Source organism: Rhamphochromis sp. 'chilingali' (genome assembly GCF_963969265.1).
Source record: "Rhamphochromis sp. 'chilingali' genome assembly, chromosome: 22".
In the NCBI taxonomy this organism is placed as follows: domain Eukaryota; kingdom Metazoa; phylum Chordata; class Actinopteri; order Cichliformes; family Cichlidae; genus Rhamphochromis; species Rhamphochromis sp. 'chilingali'.
Window position 1 is genome coordinate 11,897,717 of NC_137950.1, and position 26,543 is coordinate 11,924,259.

The following is a 26,543-nucleotide window of genomic DNA, read 5'->3' on the forward strand; positions in this document are numbered from 1 at the left end:
GATATATGTTTAATTAAATTCTGGCCAGTGCTCTATCTTCACTTTCCACTACTGATATGCTATCACACGGTAGTGGCTTTATGTGCTGACTCCTTAAGATGTGATGAAGTTGTAACATCTGCTGCTAAAAGCACTGCAATACAACTTCAAACAAGCATACTTTAAAACTTTTAAGTTCTCTCACCGACATAGATTCATTTTGATTATTCTTACAGAAAAAACATATTATAGCTTAGCAGGTCTCATGAAATCTTCTAGGAGAACATTGGTATGTTCATTCTTTCCTGAAAGAAATGGAAGAAGTGTCCTTAACATCACCTTCTGGTGATCATATTAACTTTCAACTTACAAATACTGATACATATCATGATAGTGTGTGGAGGTCTTTTGAAGGAAAAGTTAAACTGAAAACCAGTTTAAATCATTGTTGAGTGATTCAAAATAAAAGTGTTCTCTGCTCCCCACATGCATACTAATACACCCAGTGCACAACAGTTTGGCTGCATGAAGAAACAACATGGAAAAGAACACCAGATGTAGTTTTCCGTTGAAGAGATTGAGGTTGATAATGAAACTTTATCTTAACGGGGCTTTAAAAATCTAATTGTAGATGGTAAATGATTAACAATCAGCTAACAGCTTTCAGACCCCATGGCCATTTCTGCCACGAGACAGTTTGTGATTCTCAAATAGTTCAATTAAGTTCATTATCTCCTCTGTCTTTTGCTTTGTATTTGGCTTTATGCTGCTTTGCACAAAACCCCCCAAAAAACAACCAATTTTCTATTTTAAAGCAACATGACTACAATTGAGTGCAATCACTGCATATCATTTGAAAACCTGTGGTTTAAGTGTTACGAGTCTTCCTTTTCTCTCTGGTGACAGAGATTGTAATTAGACTTAAATGTCATGTATGTATCAGTGAAAGGGTAAAGGGCTTAGGCAAAGTGCTGTGAGCTACCCAGGGGGAGCTTTAACAATCAGCACCCTGGCTGGATTTCATTAAAGGATCACTTTTTCTTTTTGTCGTGATGGAATATAATTGTGGGCGTTTCATTGAACCCAAATGTTTTACACAAAATAACTTACATTAGCCTGACTAATATCAGCATTTATCAAGTATAACACAATACAGTATGGCATGCGTAAAAATATTAAAATTACAGCGCAATACAGATACTTTTAGTACAGCTCTGGAGTACGCTAACAACATCTGACGCCAGCTTTGTAATGTTTCGGTTTGTCTCTTCATTTCAGCAGCTTTCATTAAAAATGACTAGTTGCTTCATCAACAGTAGTGTGAAAACAGCTTTAGTAAACACAGCCAACGGGTACAGTCATGTGAAAAAGGAAGTACACTCTTTCCTAAGAGAAATCTAAATGCAGAAGCAGAGTGTGATAAAACTAAGTACACCCCATGATTCAAGAGCTTGTAGAACCACTTTTAGCAAAATAATGTGAAGTAATCATTCTCCGCATGACTTTATCAGTCTCTCACATCATTATGGAGGAATTTTGGCCCACTCTTCCCCAATGTGACGTTGTAGTGACATCTTTTATATGTCATTTTTGCACGTCTAATTTTGGTCCACTGAAGGGGACGTCTAGTGTTGTCGTTCGTACGATCTCCATGTGCGGGTTAAGTTATTTTTGCTTCTATAGACTATGTAGCCACGTTTCCAGCGGGTGGAGGCCATGTTTTTTGTTCAGTAACAGTTATGTGTGAAGGAATGCAGAACAAAGTTCAAATGTTGAACGTCATATTGACGTCTAAGTTGGGTCATGGCTGGACGTCGAAATTGTAGACTTAGTTTGGACCGCCGTACCCAATATAGACATGATCTGGACATCTATCTGACCTCCAGTGCTTAGTTGGTTGGTCCTTGCAGTTTCTCTGAGCATTGCAGTATCTGACCTTCAGGTGAATTTGTTGGGATGGCTATGCCTAGGAAGATTGGCAATTATTCTGAATTTGCTCCATGTGTAGAATTATAAATTTCAAATTCTTTATCAAGAAGACAACCATTGCTTTCCTAACATACTGCCTGATATCTTTCTTCCTTGCATTTATGGTAAAACACACCTGAATGCTCTAGACCAGCCAAACTGCAAACACCTTTGCTTTTATAAAGATGATCAAACTTACTGATTATTACTTAATCAAAGGCAGCACCTGACTGGTATTTATGCCATTAATTCCTATGGAAGCAGGAAGGATGTATTCAGTTTTGCTAAATAAGTAATGATGTGTTTTATGTCATGTGTTGTTCACGAGGTTGTATTTGGACCTGCAAAAGAACAGATGACTTTTTATTATGTTCTGATAGAAAAACCCTTTCAAATTGAACATTGCACTACCATTCTGTCCTCCAAAAGAGAGGTCTAGTACAGGTAGCCTAGCAGACGACTAGTCCACCTTTTTTTTACCGAGATGTGAACATGTTTATTTCTGTTGTTAAATTAGGCATTTACACGAGGGGTCCATAGGGATTCACTCTTACAGCCACCCTCAAGTGGTGATTCTAGTGACTGTAGGTTTTGGCACTTTCACTTTGGCTCCCTTTTAAAGCTTTGCAAGTTGCCGCCTGGTGCCGGAGGGGCTGAGGTGGCAGGTAGAGAGTAATGAGCAGGTCATTTCTTATGAATAGAGGTTGGGAAAAGATGCTGAGGCTATGTGAACCACGACTCATTAATCTCCCTGTGGAATCAAGCGTGGATGGGGCCTTTCTTTTAGCCTGCTACAATTGATTAGAATTCCTAGTTGATGCAGTAATTCACCACTGGGGCTGTGAAAGCAGTAAGCTGAACAGAGTCACAGTTGAGAATCATTGAAGGTGGTTTGACTAAGAGTATTCTGTATGTATCATAAAATAACTTTTTATTGTATTTGGTTGTGACTCACACGTAGCTCTTTGAATCCTCCTGAAAGTTTGAGTAATACAAAAGGATTAGAGTTTGTTTATGCACTAAATCGAGGCTATGGCATGCTGACATTTTTCTCCTGATCTAAATCAATGCCTAGAGCTACATTTATTCACATTTTTCTTGCGGGAGACATTCTCACTTTATATAAACAACAAAAAAATAAATAAAAGTTTAAAGCAAAGCTGCTAAATGATTAAAGAACTCCTTTGGAAATCTTTCTGTCGAAGTGGAGCCACAACTGCCAGTCTTCTAGTCAATCCCCAAAGCTGGGAAATTTATGGTAAACCTCACACTTCCAAAATAAAACTGATAAGAAGGCAGAAGTTTCTTTAATCCCAGTAAAAAAGCTCTTTAGTAGATTATGGATCCAAATGCAGGACTCAGGAAACAAATTTAAAGCTGTCAGCTCAAAGTGAATACAGAAAGTCCAAATATTTGCAGAGCAGGGACCCCAAACACCAGAAATCTCAGGAAACATGAGGCAAGCTGACATACAGGTATGAGGGATGATACGGCAAAGGACATAGGACAAAAGATAAACATCGGTCAAATGCATGCTTGTTTCAGTGAGTGCATCTTTAAACATTAATGTCGTAAAACGCTGATTAATAAATAAAAACCTTGGTCAAATTTTTGGATATCCAATCTTATTGTCATCAAAACAAACCAAAACGCCTCTAATCTATAAATCAGACAAACTCTGTTAGCTACAAATTGTTGAAGAACAATCTGAGATACATTTTAAAGAAGGCACACTTTTAGGCAAAATCATTAAACACAGTGGGGTAGTTATATATTTTGCTACATTTTAATTTAGAGGTAAAATAAATAGCAATGGTCATTGCCTCTACTTAAAGGAATAATAATAATAATAATAATAATAATAATAATAATAATAATAATAATAATAATAATAATGTGCAGGCTAAATCAGAAACAAAGGTCACTTTAATGTTTTTAAATTGAAGACACTAGCAGTACTTTTTAGACTAATATAACGAAAATATTTCACATTATAGATTACTTTGCGGCTCTATGCCCAAATGAACCTTTTATTGTCTATCTTCTCTCTTATTGCTCTTTATTTACAAATCAGGCGTATTGTTAGTTGGGTAGTCCTCACGCGCTCAAACACCTGCACTTATCCCCACTATACGGGCATGCGCAATAGCATCGAATCCAGTATGTTACCAATGTTCCCAACAAATCATTTCATTGTACAAAAAAAGACAATAATTCTGCCTAGGGTTGCCATACAGAGCAATACTGTTTGCCTGTTCTGACTTTACACAGAAGCAAATAGCGTGTAGCCTGAGGCCAATTAGGCTAGCTCAATAAAAATTGCATTAGCCCCCCCCCCCCCCCCGCCTCCTCAAGCGAATGGGCGTAACCTCGAGAAACGACTCCACGACATTACCTGGATTTTAACAGGAATTCCTAATGGCAGCACGGTCTCTCCTCCTCGGAAGCGCTCATAAAGACAAGGAGTGAAATAGCTGGACTTCTTTGTAGAGGGTAGGGTAGCTTTAATGACAAGAACGGGGTAATGAAGACTGAACGTAGCCTGTAACAGTAGACACCTGGCGAGTGGGGAAGGTAGACTATGCCGCTGGGAAAGGCTTTGCTTCGATTAACGGTATTAATACTACCCACTGCCGCTAAAAACTAAACACCGCGTGAAAAATAATAATAAACCACAGGATGAGGTGCTCACCTGCCCGGTCACCTTTATCCGGACGCCCTCTCGATATGAGATGCAGGAAGAAGACGAAGAAGGTGTGAGATATCAGACTGACAGTTGCTGGAGCTCGGCAGCCTTTTTCCCCCCTCTGTGCAGTCACTTTCACAAAACCAGCAGCTACCCACACAAACTGCTATCTTTAACGAGACAGCACATAAAAGGGCTCGCGTGCTAATAGAAATGGATCCATTGATTAAAAGCCAGTAGGCTGCCGGATATTAAGCACCGGTCTTGTTTCCCCTCCAAAGGACGTCCAAGAAGGCTTTGTGATGGCAAACGCGTGTTTTGGGCTCGTGCCCCTGTGTGAAGTTAAAGCCTGTCCACTGCCGTCGATGTGAACCCATGCACGAGCAGCAATAGGAGAGCAGAACTTGGAAATGTGCGTTTTCTAGTTATATAGTGACACCTAGCGGCAATCAAAGTCATTGCAGTTACAGTGCAGCTGCTACAAATACTCTTACTCCCATCCTCCTATTACTACCACCACTATTACAACTAATAATAATAATGATAATAATAACAATGCAGGATTACAAAAGCACACGTTGGTCGGTGTAATACTTTAAATTCACAGAGGTGTTTATTGTAAATTTGATTTCGATACAAATTATTTACACATTTGGGAGAAGAATTATTACATGTACTTAGAAGGGCAAACAAACATAGTGAAGCAAATAGACATACATGCTTATCATATAATTAAACATATGGCATCACTGGATCCCAAGCAGGTTGCTTCTTGAGGATGTTTTGGTAGTGTGGGATTGTGTGTTTACCACTGGTCAACGTAGTCAGAGCTGTTAAGAAAAGAGAGATAGTTTTAAAAAATGGTTACATTACTTGAACTTTTTTTGCATCTTAATAAGTGGTTTGCAAAAGCGCTAAAAGATTTCTCATAGTTCAATAATATAGTCGGTTTAGTCTGAGTATTAATTAACTGTTGCTTTCTGGTAATGGGGCTCTTATTCAATATTGGTTATTAGCCTGCCTAGTAAATCTGATACACCTATTTCAATTTTTTCACATTAAAAAAAATTCTTCTAGGCATCATGGCATGTTACTCACCGTGGCTCAGTGTCTTGGTTTGAATTTCCTCCATACAGCAGCCAGGCCACCGCCTCCTCAGGGGCTGATCTCTTCCCATACCTGAAGGAAGTCCACACCAGCATATTTAACAAGTACGACTAAATATTAGAGGTTATTACTCACGTGATAACTCTCTCTGCTCTTAAGCATTAGCATTTCATCAAGTGCTCTGGTATGATACCATGAGCCTCACTATGACTTTCAACATAAGAACCAGGCAGGTCAGCTGAATGCTGCATGTTGAGTCTCTGAGAGCTTGTTCTTTCTTTGGTCTCTGCAGTCTGCATATCAGTTCTGCAGCTGTCTGAGTGCAAAGGAGGATTTTCAGGTTCACTGCCCACTGTACAACAAGGCAAACATACCAGTCAGCTCTGACTATAGTACTGAAGTCTCTTTACTGAAAATCAATGCCTGGCCGCTGAAGAGCAAACCTGCTTTTATTTGAGGTAGGAGAGGCTGCATTGTTAAGCCCTTTGAGTTCAATAGTAGATTCAGCTCTTTTAATTACCTTTAATGACATTATTGACTATACTCAGCATCCATCTACTAAACCTAAGCACCCAGACATGTAAAAATCTAATTTTGAATATTTATGACTCAGCTTTGACTTTCACCTGTCAGGAAACAAGGAAAATGAATAAAAATCTGTGGTGTTCCAGAATGTGTATTAAAAGATCTGGAGTATCAACAGAAGCATCACAGTCTGTCTGGATTGCAGAAAAAGAAAAATAGCTGGACTCTTCACCAGCATCTGAAAAGCCTTGATTTAAAGTATTGAACAAACCTTACGTGACTGAGTCATGTCACAACGGGAGGGCTTCCATGCCCCATTTGGCAAACCTTGCAAACCTGTCCTTGAGCCCAAGACTTTAATCCCTCACATCAAAGGAGACAGACTTTGTATCTGATCCAACCAGAGCATGAAGAGGTACCACATCCCTACAAGTTTATCCAGCATCTATTAGCCTTCTTCTCTTCTTTCTCACCTTTTCCATCTGACATATTAGCTTATTTAAGAAAACAACCTGATGCACACCCGGGTTTTCGCTACTCCTTTAACTTTCTTTTAGAGACTCACCTCTGTCTGGTGATGAGGTTGACATAGTGCCTGACGGCTGCGTGATATTTGGCCCAGTCCTCCGGTGAGGCGTCGCTCCCGGGGCTCTCTGGTTTGGGAGGGTAGGCGTCCGCAAAACTGCTCAGACACACCAGGATGCAGACGACGAGCGCTGCGAGCATCATCCACGATCTGAGCGTGTTGGCCATCTGAGGAGAGAGGAGAAACAGCAAGGAACGATCACATCAAAGGCAAAATCTGCTAAGGCTCTGTTTCACAGGAATAGAGAGTATTACAAAGGTTATATGAAAGTACGCAAAGTGCCAATAAGTTTCGAAGTGTGTGTGTCTGTTTGTGGTGAAGTTAAAAATCAAGACGCAACAGAGAAACAGAGTAAGAAATAACTTACTGTCTGATTTGTCTCCTGATGATCTGACTGTCACCTCGGCAGTGCACCTCTCTTGTTTCTCTCCTCTCAGTTCACGGTTTTTATATGATCTGGATGGACATCTGATGCGCACCGAGTTAACGATTAACCACACCCCCCGGCTTTAGTGGCCGTGTGTAAATGGGGTAATTATGTCCCCCACGAAAAAAAAAAAACTCAGACTAAACTTATGTGCCTGGGTTCCGATATTTGGCTTTTATCTGAATTCTGAAGTTTTATTGGGTTTATGGGGAAAAGACGCTGATTTTACTGTTGGATTAGCCAGTGTGTGTTCAGCACCACGAACAGCGCATCAGGGCAACAATATAGAAAAGAGCACAAACTGCTCTTTAGAAACCATAGCATGGTGTTAATAGAAGTGAGATATATAATGTTTAACATGTGAGAGAAAACATTTTAACACACATTACATATTAACTCGGTAGCCTATCACTGTTCTCACATAGTCCTGCTTTATTTCACGATTACTCAGTGAACTGTTATTTTGTTACACTGCCTCGTTCCCATAGCGGAAGACTTTCTGTATTTCTTTGCATTTATGTGAATGAATTCATTCTATGATGCAGCAATGCAACTATAAATCCTGCTGCATACATTTTTAGTTCCCTTCACTTTCTTTCTTGGTTAAGAAAGAAAATTCTTTAACATCAAACCAGAGTTCCCCCCTACTCTCTCTCTCTCTCTCTCTCTTTTTAAATAGCATGTTTAAAAAAATCAAAATCAATAACACCACAAATCTCATAAATATCAAAGCTTTCTAAATCCTGGCATATTATTGTTAATTTGCGGACATTGTTGTCTATTTCCCAAAATAATTTTTGAGCCGAGCACAAGATCTTTAGTAACTGATTCTGTCAGTATCAGAAAGTTTATATCAGTTGATCTTTTATTTGCTTTTATTTTTTAATAAACTTTTTTTTGGCACCTGGGAGTTTAATTTGACTAGACAAAGTAGTAATGGCATGCTTATAAGAGTTGGGAAGCCAAACTTCAAATTTAAAAAAAAAAAAGATTTGTGGAAATTTCTGCTTTACTTTAAGAAAAGAGACTTCTAGAATTGTCCTAACTTGTGTAATTATTAGTCTGAAAATGCTTAGCTTGCTTTGAATAATCACCGCAGCATGCATTATTCAAATGGCCATAAAACCTTTGTTAGGGTAGGGGTCATAGGCCACACATGAGTGTTTGGGCCATTGCACTCACGTGTAAGTGGCAGCAGTGTGCTTCATTTTCAGTGAATGCTTGAATTAAATGATTTAATGAGGTGTTGGAGAACCAACCAAACATCGAAAATAATAACATAACCTTCGTGATGCATGGATGTCATGTCACTCTGTCCGAAACACTGTGTTTACAAGATACCTTTCAGGTACTGAGTGCTGAGGCTGACTGTTAAACGCTCACGTGTGTGACCCGTGAAGCAGCTCCAGCGTATCTTGGATCTTCACAATTTGCTGTTCACTTCATGATGCCTGAAGGCATCCTGCAGTGCCTTTGTTGAGGTTTGTGTGCAAGCTGCACAAGATGGAGGTGTGCAGATGGTAAATGTTTTTTGTTTCTCTGCATTTTTTCACTTTTGAATTGTTGTGTATGAATTAAGCTGTAGGGGATACTTGCAACTCCTTGTTGATTTTGCAACCCAAAGGTTAGCTTGAAATTCACAAAGTCAGCAAACAATCATAAATCTGTTTGGTTTTTTTCATGCATTTTGCCCGAATCTTATTATATGATATTAGTTAGGATTAAACACGGGGATAAACATGACACAGATGTGCAATGCCACATAGATATTACGTTAGGTAATTCTCCAGAGAATGCTTTCAAATCATCCTCAGAATGCAAGAAAAGCAAAACTACAGCACAACTACAATACATACATCAAAAAGTCAACATTTGCAGTAACATTTTAAAGGCTCTTGTGAGATAATACATGAATCAGAGATGCTGTCATCATAGAGTAGAACATAAGAGCATGTTTGTCCTACTCGGCTCCCGAGGGAAGTCATGAAAACTCTTCTCTCCTGTGTTTTATAGAGTTGTAAAAAACAAAGGTTTTTCCTTTGTCTGTCCCTAAGCCCTTGTCAAAAAAACAAGTTGACGCAGGCATAAATTCCACCTGACAGCCTCTGCAAAGCTTTGGACAATAAACAAGAAATTAAAGTGGATGTTCCCCTGCCATAAAGGTTGTAAGTGGATTGTGGTATTGCCCGTTGATTGCGCTGACCATTTCTAAGCAATTATTGTACAATAATTCAAACCGATAGCGAGGGGCAATTGTGTTTTATACAACCAACGATGCTGAAATTGACGCAAAATAGCAAAAATGGAATTTAAATTGGTAAATCTTAGCTTTTAACAACCCGACGGGCTTGGATAGGCTGCTTAAATTACACTGATCAAATAATAAATAAGTAGTCTACTATTCAAGATGACCGATATTTGTCCTGTTCATTGTAAGCACCCATTTCCCCAAGATAACAGTGGCTATCCTATTATTTCTACTCCAGTGGTTAACCTCTTTGCACTCTCTCAAAAGCCCATAAAAGTCAATGGCAAGAAACAACAATATGCATAAGGCAAACTCATTAGCTTGGTGCAATGTTTGTCAGTAAACACCAAGAATGTAACAGGCCCCTGATAAGAGAAAGGGCAGACAGTGAAGTTTTCACAGTCGAATAAGCCCCAGCTAATGCACTTCTGAAGAGCAGTTTGGGCTCCTGCATAGAGGTGAAGTGTTTGGATTGCCATCAAGGCCAAGATAATAGCACCTGCAGGGGTGCCACTGATTTCAAAAAACTTTTTCTCTCTTGTCTTGTTCAGTTTTACCAACTTTTCTTTAGTGATATTGGTGCCGCTGATGTGTGTTACAGCATTAGGTATTACATTTAAAATGAAAGACTTCTTTAGCTTAGCAAAACTTAAGCAAATCTACTTACTGTAGGCATTTACCTGCATTCTCCAAACGTAGCCCTAAAAGCTTTTCTCCTGTAAGTCTGTCTTTACTTTAGATAGTAAACCCACCTCCATTTCCATTTGCATTACACAAGCTAGTTCCCAGTCCAAATAAGAACACACACACACATACATGCAGGGAGTCCATTGTGGTGTAAGAGCAATCTGCCTGGAGAATGTCTGACTCCTTCCTGCCTTTGCAGACAGTAAGGGGGAAATGATTAGGCCCTTTTTATTTTGCCTTATCTCCCGAACGGGGTAGCAGCTAATATGAGCAGAGTGCTTTTCAGACAGCCAGGTCTGTTTGCACACCTCGGGAGACAAAACGGGGCTGCCCACCAGCAAAGGGCAATAATTCAAGAGCACATAAGTGGCTCGAAAGGGGTCTATGAGGGGCGCTGTAGATGGGAGGCCAAACATAACACACATTTCTCTTTCACGGTACATACTTACTGTCTGTCTGTCGATGACACATGTGCACACACACATAAAATGAGCTTCTTCGCCACAGCAGGGTCAAATAACAGGTGCACAAGTCAGGGCTTCACATTTTCTCATTTGGTTTCCAAACCAGTGATACCTCGTATTATTTCCTTTCTCCCCTCCAGGGGCTTTCTCCGCCAGCTGCAGCATTCATCGTGACCATTTGTCTGTTTTGGGAAGCAGAGCTGACGCATTACATCAATATCCCGCCAACGGATACGTGTATGAACGAGCTGGCAGCGGCAGTCAGATGGGCGATGACACACAGGTTAGACAGCTCAAGTGGGGCTGATGATTTAATTCGGTGAATGTCCTCAAATATATTACAAATTAAGGAAGCCATTGTGTTATTTAGGTGCCCAACCTGTCCCCTGAAAATCTGTCACGCTCTATAATGTGAGGTGTAAGAAAAAAGGAGATCATACTAGATGTGATTGCAAAGCAGCTCATGGAGATATTTGATATTTCCTGTAAGCTGTGGGGATTTTGAATCTGTGGGGGATTGATTTGGGATATCTTCACGATGGACTTGGCAATTACTCAAAACATGGGAGAATCTAAATGAAGAATGCGCCCTGGAGCCTAACAGGCACGGTGCACACCTACCAAAGTCAATTCTTTTAGTAATTACACCAAATGAGTTTCATGGAACTAGTTGGTCATCAATAACTAATCAAGCAACAAAGAGACTCATTGTTGTCTATGAATGCACGTGTTGTGTGTCCATTTTTAATTCACAAAGGTTACATGTGCTCCTTGGATGCCTTAAAAGGCCTTTAATTAATGCAAACTGTTATCATGATTACTGTTATTGAGCTGTTTCTTAAAGGGGACCCGTGCTCATTTCCTGCTACTGCCAGAGCTGCCTGCCTGAGATGACTGTATTAAGAATATCCCCTCTCACTGATCATCATATTCGCCTCAGCTATTTTTCTCAAGTTCCATTTCCCATTATAAGAAATTCTAATGCAAAGTCTCGGTTAAATGGCCGGACAAGAGTGCAGACATTTCAGTTAATGTATGACTTGCTTAAGCGCGAAATAAGGCGTGCATAATACGAGTCAAATTATATAAGGGCGTCGCAAAGTGGCTCAGAGTAGGTTTACTTGAATGAAGGACCATTTTTTGAACATAAACTAACCAAGACACAAACATCCAAGCAGGTGGATGCCAGGTGGAGAGGAAGAGACTGAGCAGTTCATCTGGGCCAGCTTTTAAAGCCTGGAAGGCCCAGGTGAGCTGCATTACTGGTGACCCACTCATGTCAGCCAATTATCAGTAAGCGTAGGCCAGGACTTCCTTGAGGTAGTGGGAGGGGTGACACGATGAGTTACTCTACAGGTGACTGGATTCTTAGACAGGGTTAAAGACAGACTTTAGCTAGGAGTGATAAAAAAAATTAAAATGTGCAGTTTTAACATTTATTTGGTGAGTTGTGCTCTTAATAAATGTTGTAAAGTAGCCAAAGATAACATTTCCAGACCTCCAAATCTCACTGATAAAGAGGATGGTGTAGCTCAGATGGGAAGTCAAGAAAACTATTCAGTGCCCCGAAATTCATGGTTGCCAGTAATGAAAATATCTCTATATCCATCCCGTATTCTTGATTTGAGATGGTTCCTAACAAGATCTCTGGACTCTTTCATAATAATGTATCTCAACAACTGCACTGACTTCATTTAATTCAATATGGTGATGATAGTCTCCAAGTAAGCTTTTAATCTACAGTGGGAGAACCACCCATCCCACATCCTTCATCAAATCCCTGCTACTGTTCTTATTATTCTTTAACCCTTAACCTCCTGAGATCCAGGTACTTGTCTGGGATGAATTTTTAATTTCTCCTGCTGGAATTAGTTGGACCTGATAAAAACAAAAACTAACAATCACGTTTGATATAAATAGTGTAGAAAAGCCGAAATGTGATGCCTGTAAGTGAGTTTGTCCAGTTTGGCTTTCAATTAAGCATTCCTGGTGCTAAATCAGCTGCTGCAGGACACTTTGAGCTATTCTGTTACAGAGTTGGCGTTCTGTGTCAATGACATGATGATAACTAGTTGCCGTGGTGCTCAAATGTGACTCCAATGCAAATGCAAATAAGGAAATTGGATTTATTGACTTTGGGCTCCATTCCCAAAGTAACAGCTAACATGTATGCCTATGTGAATCAGTTAATAATGTGGATAATATATCTTAAATAGGATTTGTATGACCCAAAAGGTGCACATATGGAGTGTGTCATGTATACAGTGAGTCACTATGAAAACCTCACTTTTGCAAGGAACACAATGCACGCAATCTCGTGCACTTTTGTGCATTGGCAGTATCTTTACAGACGTGTAATGTAACAAAAAGAAATATATTATATAAACTTTTGAGCTGCGTCAGTCCTCGCTTGTTGCGTTGCCAATTTGAAGGAAAGGTTTTTACAACAGATTGCCTTCCTCGGTGAATGGAAACTTGAGGCAAATGGCTTGTATGAGTGTGGCCACAACTAGTAATGTTTTTTTTCTTGACTCTGACCAGCAGCAAATACCCTGGCAGTTTTGCAATCAATCACTTTAAATCTCAGGCTTTAAAGTGTGTGTGCGTGCACGTGTGTGTGTGAGTCTTTGTTTACCAGCAGAGCCTTTGAAAACAAGCGGTGATATTGGAGTAGCCTGGAGAGCCGGTGAAAGATAGCGCCATCAAGAATAAACCACAGACAACAACAGTAATTGTTTCAGCTTAAAAAACAAAAAAACAAAGACACAAAGAAACTTGAAAATAAATCTACAAAGACATCCATCTATTTTCTTAACCACTTACCGACTACAGCATCAGAGGGTTTGGAGCCTACGTCTGACTTTGGGAATAAAGGGTAGGGTATTTTGGGGGGTTTTTTGTTGTTGTTGTTTTTAAAGTACTGGGTATGAATTCTGGAATTATGTCAATCATCACAGTTGATTTTGTGACCACTGATCATAAAATCGAATCATGCTTGAGTCCCATGTGACCATTTGTGTCAAATTTAAGGAAATTTCCCTAAGGACTTCAAACGGCGTCTCCTTGACGATGACGGGACAAATGGATGGAAAATTCCTCTCGCTGGCTGTCACAAAGGCATAGCGAGGCAAAGAGGTGGCCACCTCTGGATTTGCCCTTGCACAACATTGAGGAGCTAAACAATGCAGAGGCAGCTCTTCAATCACAAGAGGCAAATAAGGCAATAAGTATATAAAGGTTATGTACACTTTGTAACTATAAAGTGTAATAGCTGTCAGATGTGATTTAAATACATAACGACAGCATTTTGATTATACACACAAGCACTTGCATACACATTTAAGACATGAGACACGCTAATTCCATCTCTTAAAATGTGTCTATAGGTGAGACGCTTTGTCTTGATTGGTTGGAGGGACCACACTGGAGGTGCGAGTCCGCCGTGTAATGGCTTATGCCATTACAAACGAGCTGGCCTCGGTACTCAACTGAGCAGGGGAAAAAACCAAGGACAAACCAAGGTCATTTAAAGATACAGCGCTGTGCAGATGCATATTTGGTAAGTTTTACCGTTTATTGTAGTTTTATGAGCCTAAAGTGAACAATAAAGGGATCAATTGATGTGCTGGGTGTGTTTCACATTTCCTATGTCCGGTTTTTGCTATATTACTTTGTCTTTCTTAATAACAAGACTTTCATGTCCGGTTAATCTGGAGATGGAGTCTTTGCAAAGATCCATCTCCAGATTAACCGGGTTAGGGTTAGGTCTTCAGCTTGTTTAGTCCTCGGGTTGTACAGTTTGTACAGCCCGAGGACCCCATGTTTATTTTGTTTTAAAGGATACACGGCACACCAGGCTAAGACTCACTTTTTCCACTCATAGCTCTTACGAGTACTGGCGGCAGTCATAAATATTGTAAAAACATAAATTGCGCCCTGATGATGGCGCAGTTTATGTTTAATGGCAATTAAAGCTCTGGTCATGCATTTGTGTGCTGAATTTAATGGCAGCCCTTCCAGTTGTTGGTTCACCATCTCACCAAAGGACTCCAGGTATTCTCGAGCTCTTTTTCAGTCCAGTCCTTGCCCCTGACCATTTTCAGAGGAATATTTGTTTGTTTGTTGTTAGGCCACTTAGCAACACTGATGATTCAAGCAGAAAAAAGGCAAGAACCGATGCTGTGATTACACATAACAGACAACTTAGCAAATAACCAATTTTAACTCGTATTTGTAGGCACTTTATTCCTACCAGCCTGTCATAAAAACACACGTCTTTAGTCAAATCTATGACAAATCCCAAAGATAGTTTACCTGACATGAAATAGTATTTTTGTTCCAGCAAGGTGATTCCAAAAGAGCTGTTAACATGAAAGTTGATATATATAAAAACTAACTGCAACAGATGACGAGTATGTGAAAGTCATATCCTTTGGAATTAGAAAAACATCAGCAAAGACCTGTCACAGAACCTGCCTGAGCCTTAACATTACTGAAGCAGTGAGAACAAAAGGCAGCCAACATCCAAAGAAGAGCTTTGAAAGTCCTTCAAGACATCTGGAGAACTAATCCTGAAGACGATTTTTAAAAAATATGACAAGAAGTAAGAGTGTTCAGGATGCATTGAAGAATAAAGGTGGTAACACCAAATGTTAACTTTTGACCTCATTACAATTACTGTTTTTTCTTTATTTACTCAGAAATAGGGCTGCCACAAACGATTATTTTGATAGTCGACTAGTCACCGATTATTTTTGTGATTAGTCGACTAATCAGATCATCATCCATTGGACGTACAGCGTACAGCTTATTGCACCAGCAGCATCTGGTCTTACATAACTATCATTAGCTTACAGCTTGAAGTGTTTGTGCTAACTAAAAATAAAGACAAGATGGTAGTTTATTAATTTTAAATGAAATTGTTTCGGTGAAGTTTAATAAACTCCTTGCTTTCTAAAATATAACAGGACACCGGAGTATATTCTCCAGCGTCTCACACTTCTGATAATCAGCTGTCTGCTTGACAGTTTTAGCTGTGCAAAAACTATAACTTTAATCTCAGCCAAGCCGATTTACTCAGGAACAAATAAAATACTAAAGAAAGCCAAACAATAACATTTTTAAGTTATCTAAGTGACTTATATATATGTTTAACCTGACTAGCGAAAGACGGCGGTGGGTTTGAAAACGATTTGCCGGGAGTCCGGTGTTCTCACGGCTCTAGTTAGCCTTGCCCCCGCCTAGCTAACGAGCTAGTGGGTAACAGACGTCTCCGAAAACGTCGGAGCGCTTTTGAAAATATGTGGTGTCTTGATAAACTGAGCAGATATTTGAGGTTTACACAGCTACATTCTCGCCTGAAAATATGTTAAACGTTTATTTTGTGACCAAGAAAGAATAATAAGAGTAAAGTTAAAACTAACTAGCTGCCGCCATTGTTGACAACTGCGCTGGGCTGCGCTATGAATTCTGGGACACAGCTTCTTCTTCTTCGGGGTTTAACGGCAGCTGGCATCCTTGTACATGCAGTGCTGCCATCTTCTGTTTCAGTCCGTTATTACACTCTTAAATCCTGCTACTCATTCCTGCGTCCTTTGTGATCTTACAAAGCTTCAAACGATGCGTCGACTATTAAATTAGTCGTCGACGATTTTAATAGTCGACATAATCGTGACTAGTCGACTAATCGTGGCAGCCCTACTCAGAAACACAGATGTTTGCACATTTTAATAAGTCAATTTCCATTATTTTGCTTACAAAATGTAAAGGAAGGAGGGGAGGATTGTGAAATATGGGCCAAAAATCAAACCAAAACTGCACATTACCACAAGTTTCCTTTTTTAAAATAGCAGTCAGACCCAAAATACACTGTGAATCGTGAGGGATCACAAATATCCTAACCGGCTGGGTCATACGTTACAGTTTCCTCTGTAATAATGTGGCAACAATAAACATCCTGTCATTAATGTGAACCAGCGTCAGATTAACATGTACTATCTCATCTCAACACTCTTTATCATCACAGCTATCTCCATAGGCCTATCTCACAAGCAGACCATCTGTATTTCCCTATAAAAGTGAGATGAATGATGTTAATCAGCACATGGGAGCTCTGTGCATCCCTCAGCTCCACCTTGTCCTGCTGTAATAAAGAAGACTGCCTGCCTGAATAATTACTCTCATCTGTCTAAGTCATATGAGCACAGAGCCGACGAGGGAAACAGAAAAAAAGAAAGCTTCGCCCAACGGCTTCTTTCTGGAAAACCGTGAAACAAACAACTCTATTTTTGCAAATTTGTTACACTTTACAACTCTTTATGTAAAAGAAAGTGTTGAGAGGAAGAGTTTTTACAAAAGGACTTTATTCAGCTGAAAACAAGATGTGGAGCTGTTAAACCAAACAGAATGACTTTAAAAATAAGACAGTAAAACTAAGTCACGTTAAACTTAAAAATGGGCCAATCAGAACCTCAAATGTGAAATATTCAAGAACTCAGAAGTACAAACGTACAGTATGAATGAAAACCATTAAAAACATAATAGACAGCTGTTTGTCCCTTTTTTTAATGATTCATTTACACAGCATTTACTGCATCTTTTTTTCATAACTAATACAAAAAAAATCTTTCATTTAGGGAAACATATTGCCTTTTAAGCACTAGCCTCTTCTTTTTCTAACAATGTCTCTACCATCTTGGGTAAGAAAGCTTCCAGGAAATGAAAGAAGTCTTGAAACACTCCTGTCTTGTCGCTGCTCGGCTCTAACTTGAGCACTGCCCTTGTGCTTTCTGTTCCTCCCAGCATCTGGGGCTGAACATTAAACTCCAGGGGTTCCTTGAGCTCTGGCTCTTTTTCAATGATGAAAGCCGTAACCTGGGACTCCAGCTCCACACAGCTGCCCTCTGGCCTCGAGTCAGCATCTTTGATCAGCTCCCGTTTCACTTTCCTCCTGCCCGCCCACACTACGTGTTTTTGCATGCACATCCATGCCAGGAGCTCAGGCTTCCCTCGTCTCGCCATTCTTGGCTTTTTGCCTTGCGGCGACACCGAAGCATCACTGCCAGAAGACAGCGGCCTCTTGCCACCGATAACAACTGTACCCAGAGGGCTGGCTTCGATTTGGGCTTCAGCACCGTCAAAGCTGTCACTGAGTGACGATGTGACAGAAGCTTGTGTAGTTTCCATTTCCTCAGCAGAAATGGACGAGTCCTCGCCAAATACAGCATCTTTAGAGGGAGCGAGGTGACACTTGAGAATGTTTTTCAGTACTTCCTCCACAGCAGAGCAAACTCTCTGAAACCACAGCAGCCGGAAACCGTCTCCCGCAGCGTGCAGTTCGTCGCGCAGTCGTTCTGGGAGCGAGGCCGACTTGAACGGGATACTGATGGTCAGCTGCTCTGTTTTGCACGGTGTCGCTTCCCCATGTGGGCTAAATAAGCGCACCAGGCCCCACGGTTTCCCCTTAGTAGATTTTCGCTGATACTGCAGGCTGCGGCAGTACTTCTCAGCCTCTTGGCACTCCCTCTGAAAGCTGCGCTGACACCGTTCATTCAGGTTTCCTGCTACATTGTGGGAAAGCTCAAAGGGGTCTAAGAGGTTTAGGGGGCCAAGTTTGGGACGTTGCTGATGGGCCTTGGTGGACTGGTCCTCTTGCAAAGCATCGTCCTCTTTATTCTGACTGAGGAAATCTGTGATTGGAAATGAACGGCCCTCCCTAACAGATATAACACTACTTGCAAAATCAAACTTGGCATAAAAGGAGAAGAAGGCAGCCAGCAGGGTACCTGGACAGAGAAACGATTTGTTTAGAGCGAGCAAATCTCTGACTAACACATTTCTTTCTTTACATTTTAACTTTAACTTACAGAGCTGCTGAGTGTTCTTGCTGGGGGGAACAGCAATTGGCTGACTGGGGAAGGTGCAGTTCCAGCCTTCAATCACACACTCTTCCTCCTCACCTGCAATCAAGTTAATAATTATTAACACAGGTTAAACAGTTAATACATAAGCTAAAGTCACAGTATACATTATCTAAGTTACCTTTAATAGAAACGGTCATTTTAGTCTGTCTGCAAGACAAAATATATTAAGAAGTATTTTGTTTTTTATTAAAGTTTTTCTTTAAATTAAACAGTTAATTGTAAAAGTAGGGTCAGGTAACTCTCGGTGCTCATACACTCAGATTTGTTCCTCAGTGCAAGTGATGAGAGTTGAGGGAATTCAAACTAAACAGTAGTTTAAGGAAGAAAAATGTATTTATATAGCATATTTGACACCAAAGTGCTTTACACTAAAATAAATTTGAATAAACAGACACGCATTCACAGGGTTTACATGAAAAACCAAACAGTAATCAATCATCCAAACAGAGGTCCGGCAAAGTTTCCAAAAGCATAACAGAAAAGCTGTGTCTTTATTTTAGATTTAAAAACAGCCACATATTTGTCTGAGGTCATTTGGGAGGTCATCCCATAATTTTTGGTGCAACTGCAACTTCTTTTTTTTTTTTTCTCCGCCTGTCCCATTTGGTTCTTTAGCCATCAGAATTGTTGTCTGAAGACCAACAAGGATACCCAATGGATTTACTTTGCCAAATGGATCATCGTGGCATTGCCGTATTGGTCCATTTGGTCGATCTTTGTTTTTATTATTTATTATATTTTATTTTCAGATGTTACAGACGGGACAGACATGAGTGAGAGATAGGAAAGGGAGAAAGAAAGAGGAAGGAAAGGAAAAACAGAAGGGGAGAGGGACAGTGAGAAAGGGGGGGAGAAAAAAAATAAAAATCTCCTGGATCACCTGTTGAGAGAAGAATAGAAAACAAGCAAAAAAAGACAAAAAAACAAAAAAAACAAAGCAACATACTAAACACAACACCATCGCATTAATCTAGCTAAGTGTAAACAGCAGTAAATACTAAATATTCAATGTTGTTGTGCAGCACGCAGGACAGATGTGCTTCGAAGTAGCAGCCAAGAAAGGTGTAATTTGGGTCTACGAGCAGTGAACACCCGTGTGCATACCTGTGTGGATCAGCATGCTTGCATTCCAAAGGTTTCTCCATGTAATGATCTGCTAGGGAGTGTGGGGGGGCCACAGCCCCGTCCTCCAGGGTGTGAAGCAGGTATGGAGGAGATCAAAACTCCAGACATTCAGAGGCCCCCAGAACACAAGAAACCATGGAAGACCAACAGAGGGGCAGCCGCGCCACTGTTCCAGTAAGAGCTGAGGAGAGTCCCAGATGAGGGTTCACTCAGCAGCCGCGGAGCAGAAGCCAGGGGGAGTTGCAGTGACGCGCCCGTGAGCTCCGCCGGCCGCCAGCTGTGCCTGAGTGACCGAGCCCCAGGCCGAGAGGCCGGGGGCACCCCACCCCCGAAGGGGCCCGAGCGAGCCCCAGGCTCCAGGCCCCGATAAGCGGCCGCCAAGGAGTGAGCCGGTGTGTACCTGGACGCCCACCCCCAGACACAAGGAACCACCAACGCACCGACACCTGAGGGAGTCCGCCACCGGCAGGGGAAGTGGTGAGATAGAGATAGGCCTCCAAACCTTGGAGGGCCTGAGGTGTCCCCAGAGAGGTGGCGTCTGATACCCAACCTGACATATAGACACAGACATACAGGCACACACAGACACAAACATCCATTCCCCCCCTCATGCTCTCATATGCACTCACTCCACACTCAACCAACGTGGAGACAGACATAAAGAGACGCTGTACACACGATCACACTCCCCAAGCGTACTCTACAAACCGGGTCTAGGTACCCTTGCCCCTGGAGGGGGGAACTGCACCCAGACCCAGGTGGTGTTACCCTTTTCCCTGCGGTGGGGAGAGGCAGACCACCCCGACTCCGTAGCAGCAGGGAGGCCCCACACTCCAGACCGCAGTCGGACGGCCAACTCCACCTAGCCCTCCCGCTCCAGCAGGCCGCAGAGAATGGGGGTGGGAGAAGACTCCAAACCTCCCTCCACCCGCTCATTGTAATGTTGATGCATGTGTGTTCTAAGGTGCAATTAAAACCCAGGAGGGCATGGAGCTACCTGCCAGAGAGCAGCAGGTAAGCGCATAGTCCCTCCTGATAGCCCTCAATGTCTAAGTGTATTTAAAATTGAGAGGTGGGCAACGACGCCAGGGGTGAGGTATACACCCTGATGGTAATTTGGACTCCGTGATTGTGCCCACCCCCAAGATCCTATATGTATGTGTAATGAGAGTGTGAATAATGTGAATGTCTAAGTTGTGGGATAAAATTGAGGCAGAGGCAGCCAGAAGGGGACAGAGGGGGGGGGGGGGGGGGGGGTAGCCTCCTCTGCACCCTGGTGACATACCCCTACTCCAAGGCCCTGCATGTGTGGGTGGTTGTGGTGGAGCGGGAAGAGAGAGGCAGCTGGAGATGCCTTCTCTGGAAATAAACTTCAACCACAGAGTGATTGAGAAGCAAACCTTAAAGATCTCCAGGGAGCGTATCCAACACGAGACAACAAACTGTGCCACTTTATACTGGACTCTGTAATGCACCAGAGCCAAAGCTGCCACCGCTGGAGGAACGTGACCTCGCTTTTTCGTCCTACTCAGTAATCAGCAGCTGCAGCGTTTTGGACTAATAGTAAACAGGCAAGGGATGATTGATTAACTTCAGCATATAGTTCATTACAGTAGTCCAGTTTATGTGTAACAAAGACATGCATAATCCTTTCCAGATCAGAAGGATTTTGTTTCTGAGCTCTTGATCTATTCCTTTGTCAAATTTCTCATTTTTGTCAAAGATTGTCTCAATGTTCTTAACCTGTGTTTTGGTACAAAAAGAAATCTTAAGGGGTCGTGAGCCACTGAAGGAGCCATGAACAGTTTGACTCTCCCTAGGACAAAAACCCCCCGAACATCAAAATGGAAATATATACACGAGAATATATTTTTTCTCTTCCTGAAGCATTCTTCAGGAATCGTTCTCCAAGCTTCTTGAAGGACATATACATTGGAACTAACATTTACGAGGTGTGTTTGCTAGTCCCAAAAAATGTCTGTTAGCTACAAAAAACAAAACAAAAATAGACTGAGAAAAAGACAAGTAGTTTTTTTTTTACTTAAGTCAGAGGTAAAGCCGCGTGTTCAGCTTGGGGAAAGCAGATTGCTGTTTAATTACTACAGTTTGAAGAAAGAAATATAAGAACTTGAATGAGCAGAACAGATATCTAAAGCTTTGTTAGCCAAGCTGCAAAAAAGCCTTTTTCACTGAGCTGTACAAATCTAGGTATGCAGCCGTCAGGACCAGCTTTGTGATTTCCCAGAAAATCACATAAAATTAACACTGAGCAGAACTGAGTTCAGCTTATTGGTGCACCCACAAAAGCACCTCATGTGGACCCTTGGGTAAATTAACTGGCCACCTCTGACGATCACTAAATACTCACTGTTCTACCTCTACCAACCTCCGTGCATATTAATGATGATATTAACCAAAATTTTTCATTTGGATTCATCACTCCATCAGACCCATTGCCACTGGTTTTCAGCCCAGTTCTTTCTCCCTGTGCCTCCTTCTTAATAATGGCTTCTTGACAGCCACCCTTCTACTGAGACCATTTCTCATGAGGCTTCAGTGAACAGTAGGCAGATTAACTGGTCAGGTGCATCTCTCACATCCTGTGTCAGAACTTTGCTGGATTTTTTTCTTAACGACTTCAGATACTGTTCATCCGCTATAGATAGTTTTTTAGGCCTTCCACTTCTTCTTTTGCCCCCCCTTGTCCAGTCTGCTCATTTTCTAAGCAAACACTGTGCAGAGATAAACCAGGCTTTAAAATTAATATTCTGTTCATTTTTGTTCCTATTAAACAGTGTTATCTTTGGCATTTTTCATAGATTCAACTAAATAAAAAGAGAACAGATTATGTGTTTTTGTGACAGGCTGCTAGTAACAAAGTGCCTAAATTTAAAAATTGCTTAGTTGCTTGTTATGTGTAGACACAACACAGGTTCTTGCTTTGAATTAGGTGCCTTTTTCATCCTTGGATGACTCACAGCTCAGTTCTAAGTGACTTAATAAACAAAGAAACATTCCTCTGATATTTGTCAGGCACAACAACTGGATTGAAGAGGATTTAAAAAAGCAGCCAATGCCCAAGGAAGAGCTTTGAAAGACCTTAAGAAAGCCCAGAGAACTATTGCTCAAAACCACTTTAAAAATGATTAGCAAGTCTGGCTCCTTGGAAGCAAAATATAAAGAAATGAGGGGTGGCTCAAAACTTTTGCACAGTACTGTATTTAGTTGGTTAAGTATACAAAAATGTCCTTGTGTGAAGTGTAGAAGCGATGCAGCACTTACAGGCCAAGTCTTTGAGCTGATCCACTGTAGGGAGGACAGCAGGCTCACAGTTTTGCAAGAAGAAGATGATCAGCAGCGTGAGAGCGTAGTTGTTCAGAAGGGGACCGGCACCACTGGGATTACCTACACACCACAATGTGACAGCATTACTAAGAAGAAGAAACGAATCAGAACACAGCCACAAGTTTTTTTGGGGGGTTTTGTCACCCGTTTGTTTACGCACTCGGACTGACGGTGACTCACGCAGCCATAACATCATTACAGTTCACTAATAAACCCGAATAACTGTTGTGCTGCTGTGACAACTGGAATAGAAGAACCATGGCTCAAGAGTAAAGGTAATCACCAGAAAGGCAATTAGTAGTGTCAGTGAGCAACATTCATTAAGATTTTAATATGAGTCGACACTGGCAATACAAGAAAAAAAGCTGTTTGTGTCGTCTTATTTCATCATAACAAGGTAATAAAATTGGAAAATCACTCTTCTCGCATCAGTGATCTAAGAGGCAGTGAAGTTCTACTGACATCTGTTGACCAGAAAATGAAATAACCACCTAAAATACAGAGGAAACTGAAACACGGGCATCCGTTTCAATGATCTTGTTTTAAGTTGCTGCGTCTTACCGGCAAGCTGCTTCTGCTTGGCCCAGTACCGGATCGTGTACACAAGAGGCCTCAGCCTTTCATCAATCCCTGAGCACAGCTGGAGGAAGCGGGTGTTTCTTACTGCTAGTCTAGTGAGGAAAAACAGCTGTTACGCTCACAGATAAAATAAAAACAGAGCTGAAGACAGCAGATGCTGCACAATATTGCATTCGCTCACCAACCTGTTATTAATGGTGATGTCCCCCTGCAGGTTAAGCTCACGGTGATGGAATTTGACAACGGGGAGACGAGCGCTGCTGACCACGTGGACTTTATGCACGCTGGGGACGCAGCGTTTCAGGATCATCGCCACGAGGTCGAGAACCTCAGCTGGAGCGGCTGTGGACAGGTCGATATCAGACAGTATAGAGTCCTCAGACCGCCCATCGTCTGACACGCCTTCCCCTGGCTGAAGAAAGAGGGAATCTCACCAAAGGCGTCTTCTTTATCGAGCTACATGTGTGATATTATGTGACCAAATGTGCGCATCGAACCTGTTCTGTGGTTGACTTGGCATGAGCCTGGAACACCTTGGTGTGTTCTAGGTCTAAGAACAGGTCCAGGTCACATGAATGGATGCCAAACGTGTTGACAGATGAACCAAATGGGAGAATCTGGCTGTCTGCAAACCACCCAACATATGGCCACAAAAGTTAGAAAAACATTTCCTTCTGCTCTTTTCCCCTCACCAATATGCATGCAAGACCTGTGTACGGGTATTTACAAAGATCACCTGGGAAAAACTCTACAAAAATCTCCTGCATGAGTTGAACCAGCAAGCTTCGGGCATTCTTTTCATTTTCTCCCAGCTGAAATTGCTCAACAACATGCTGCATCTGGGCGTTCACCTAGAGGGGAACAACGGGCAACACCGTAGTCCCTTTGTTAACAAACATATATGTTATAAGCTCGTCTAGTCTCTTCTCAAAGCTGCATATTTTCGATTACACTAAACTTGTCTATTAGCAGAGTCGAGAGTTTCATTGCTCCACAAGCACCAAACAAGTGTATTTGTCATTTTTTAAAGACACACACATTTTAGCAAAGTTTAAAAGAGGATGCTTACAGACACCAACTGACACAAGTCGGGTTTAAGGCAGTCAAGAACTTGTTGGAGGTTCTCGGGATCGTTCTTCTTCTTGGGAATCAACTTGAAATTCTTCTTTTCCCGAGGTTTGACGCGCAGCTTCAGGCCTTTCAGCTTATGCTCAATACAGGACAGAGCTGCTTGGATGCTGTCTGTCTCGCTGAATTGCACGATGGCATACACACCCTGTGAGCGCAAAGGGATAAAGTCATGCTTTAATAGAAATGCAGTAATTTGGGGTTGCTTTAAGACTGTGCACATCTGGATCGGGTATAGTTGTCTGACCTTGTCTTTGTCAATGATGACATCTGCGACTGACCCAAACTGCTGAAAATACTCCACTAAGTCAGTTTGGGAGATCTCAGGATTGATGCCACCAACGAACACGCTGTGGTCTTCCTGGGTCTTTCTAGTGGCGCGCACGCCACTCAGTGTCTGATGCTTCTTCCCTTTCAGATGCTGATCCAAACTTGCCGCTGCAGGACAAAAATAATGCTTCAATAAAGTTCAGGTACGGGCTCTGGAACGGGGCAGATGCATCTCTCAGGTCCTGTGCCAAGTGTTTGCTGTATTTTTATTTTATTTTTTTAACTTTGAGACATTGAACATCTGCTACAGATAAGTGGGTGTTTTTTTAAGCCTGACATTTTTTAAGGACACACTGTGCTGGTTAATAGCTTTTTAAGAATCATCTTGTTTATTATTTTGTGCCTTTTAAATTGTGTTATCTTTGGCAGTTTTCATAGACTCAACTAAAGAAATGTGAACAAAATATATATTTTTGCAGCATGCTGCTAGTAACAAAATGCCCAAATATACAATTTAAAGATGGTTTATTTTTTTATTTTTGAATGAGCCAAAGGTATGCGTTAACCGGCATAATAACCAAAAGATTACTCTGAATATGGTCAGGTAAAACGACTGGACTGTAAATGAGTGAAAAACAGTCCATGTCAAAAAAACAAAACAAAACAAACAAAACCTTGAGGCTGGAGAATTAGTGCGCAACAACACTTTACAACATGGCAAGAACGTCTGGCTGCTTGGAAGGAAACTATAATCCTTCGGATCAAGACTTTTGCAGTGTTGTAGAAAAAATTACGAATTTTCTGAGTAATGTTAAACTTTAAAGCTACGGAAAATAAAGCAGACATAACTTAGTAATGTATGCGGTAACACTCATTAAACTTATGACGGAAATGACTGCAACGTTCAAACTGTAGCCGCAGTTTTATTAGTTATCTGTAAATTAAAGAAACTATTACATTCACAGCACTTCAACAGACTCGTATATGGTTGAGTTAGCTTCCGTTACTTACAGTTGGATAAATTGACGTTGCACAGGGTGCACTGAAACCCTCTCGGCGTTGTTTTTATGTCAATGTCCTCTGACATGATGTAAAGAATAAGTTATAACGACAAACGCAGGAAGCACAAAAATCGCTAGCCAAGTTTGAGGCCAACAACCTTCCACGCGCCTCAAATCTCCCTCCAGCGTCGACTCCGCGTTTGCTTTCAGTCCGTCACCAAACTCCGTCCGGGTTGCTCCCATGTTTTTAATCATACAGTTCCTCTTAGCTTTTGAACTAGAGCACTCACTGTAGCAGGCATAGTCTATGGAAGTTTATTTATAAAGGGGTGGCATTGAGGCCATAGAGAAACGCTAACATTAATTTAAAAAAAAGAAAGAAATATTTTAAAATTTGTCCAATTTCACTTGAGGTCTCTAAAGTAGAATTATAAAATGCATCATTTTAAAGCCAATTTATTTCAGCTTGAAACCTTTAAGCCTTTCACTTAAGGTG

At 41.3% G+C, this 26,543-nt stretch overlaps 3 protein-coding genes across 7 annotated transcripts in view; all 3 read right to left on the reverse strand.

The window, feature by feature from the left end:
* Positions 1–4,964, reverse strand: part of mpp2b (MAGUK p55 scaffold protein 2b) — a 47,103-nt gene extending 42,139 nt beyond the window's left edge. For 2 of the 5 annotated variants that reach the window (XM_080873133.1, XM_080873132.1), the window contains exon 1: positions 4,640–4,964. The gene's annotated coding sequence lies outside the window, so the exon portion shown is untranslated. Of the gene's footprint in view, positions 1–4,342; positions 4,616–4,639 lie in introns of those variants that run through there. The other 3 variants (XM_080873135.1, XM_080873134.1, XM_080873136.1) reach the window with 2 other exon arrangements.
* A 257-nt stretch (positions 4,965–5,221) lies between these two features.
* On the reverse strand, positions 5,222–7,364 carry LOC308390471 (peptide Y). Its single transcript, XM_080872521.1, has 4 exons — positions 7,219–7,364; positions 6,831–7,018; positions 5,732–5,812; positions 5,222–5,463 (listed from the first exon to the last, which is right to left on the reverse strand). Exons 2-4 carry the CDS (start codon positions 7,016–7,018, stop codon positions 5,439–5,441), a joined length of 294 nt encoding a protein of 97 aa, XP_080728647.1. The 5' UTR covers positions 7,219–7,364; the 3' UTR covers positions 5,222–5,438.
* Positions 7,365–17,021: 9,657 nt separating this feature from the next.
* tut1 (terminal uridylyl transferase 1, U6 snRNA-specific) lies at positions 17,022–26,271 on the reverse strand. The gene is made up of 10 exons (XM_080873673.1): positions 26,058–26,271; positions 25,024–25,214; positions 24,718–24,924; positions 24,385–24,499; positions 24,146–24,273; positions 23,834–24,060; positions 23,631–23,740; positions 23,007–23,129; positions 18,543–18,635; positions 17,022–18,461 (listed from the first exon to the last, which is right to left on the reverse strand). The coding sequence occupies exons 1-10, from the start codon at positions 26,131–26,133 to the stop codon at positions 17,329–17,331; spliced, it is 2,403 nt and encodes an 800-aa protein (XP_080729799.1). The 5' UTR covers positions 26,134–26,271; the 3' UTR covers positions 17,022–17,328.
* Positions 26,272–26,543: the final 272 nt, after the last annotated feature.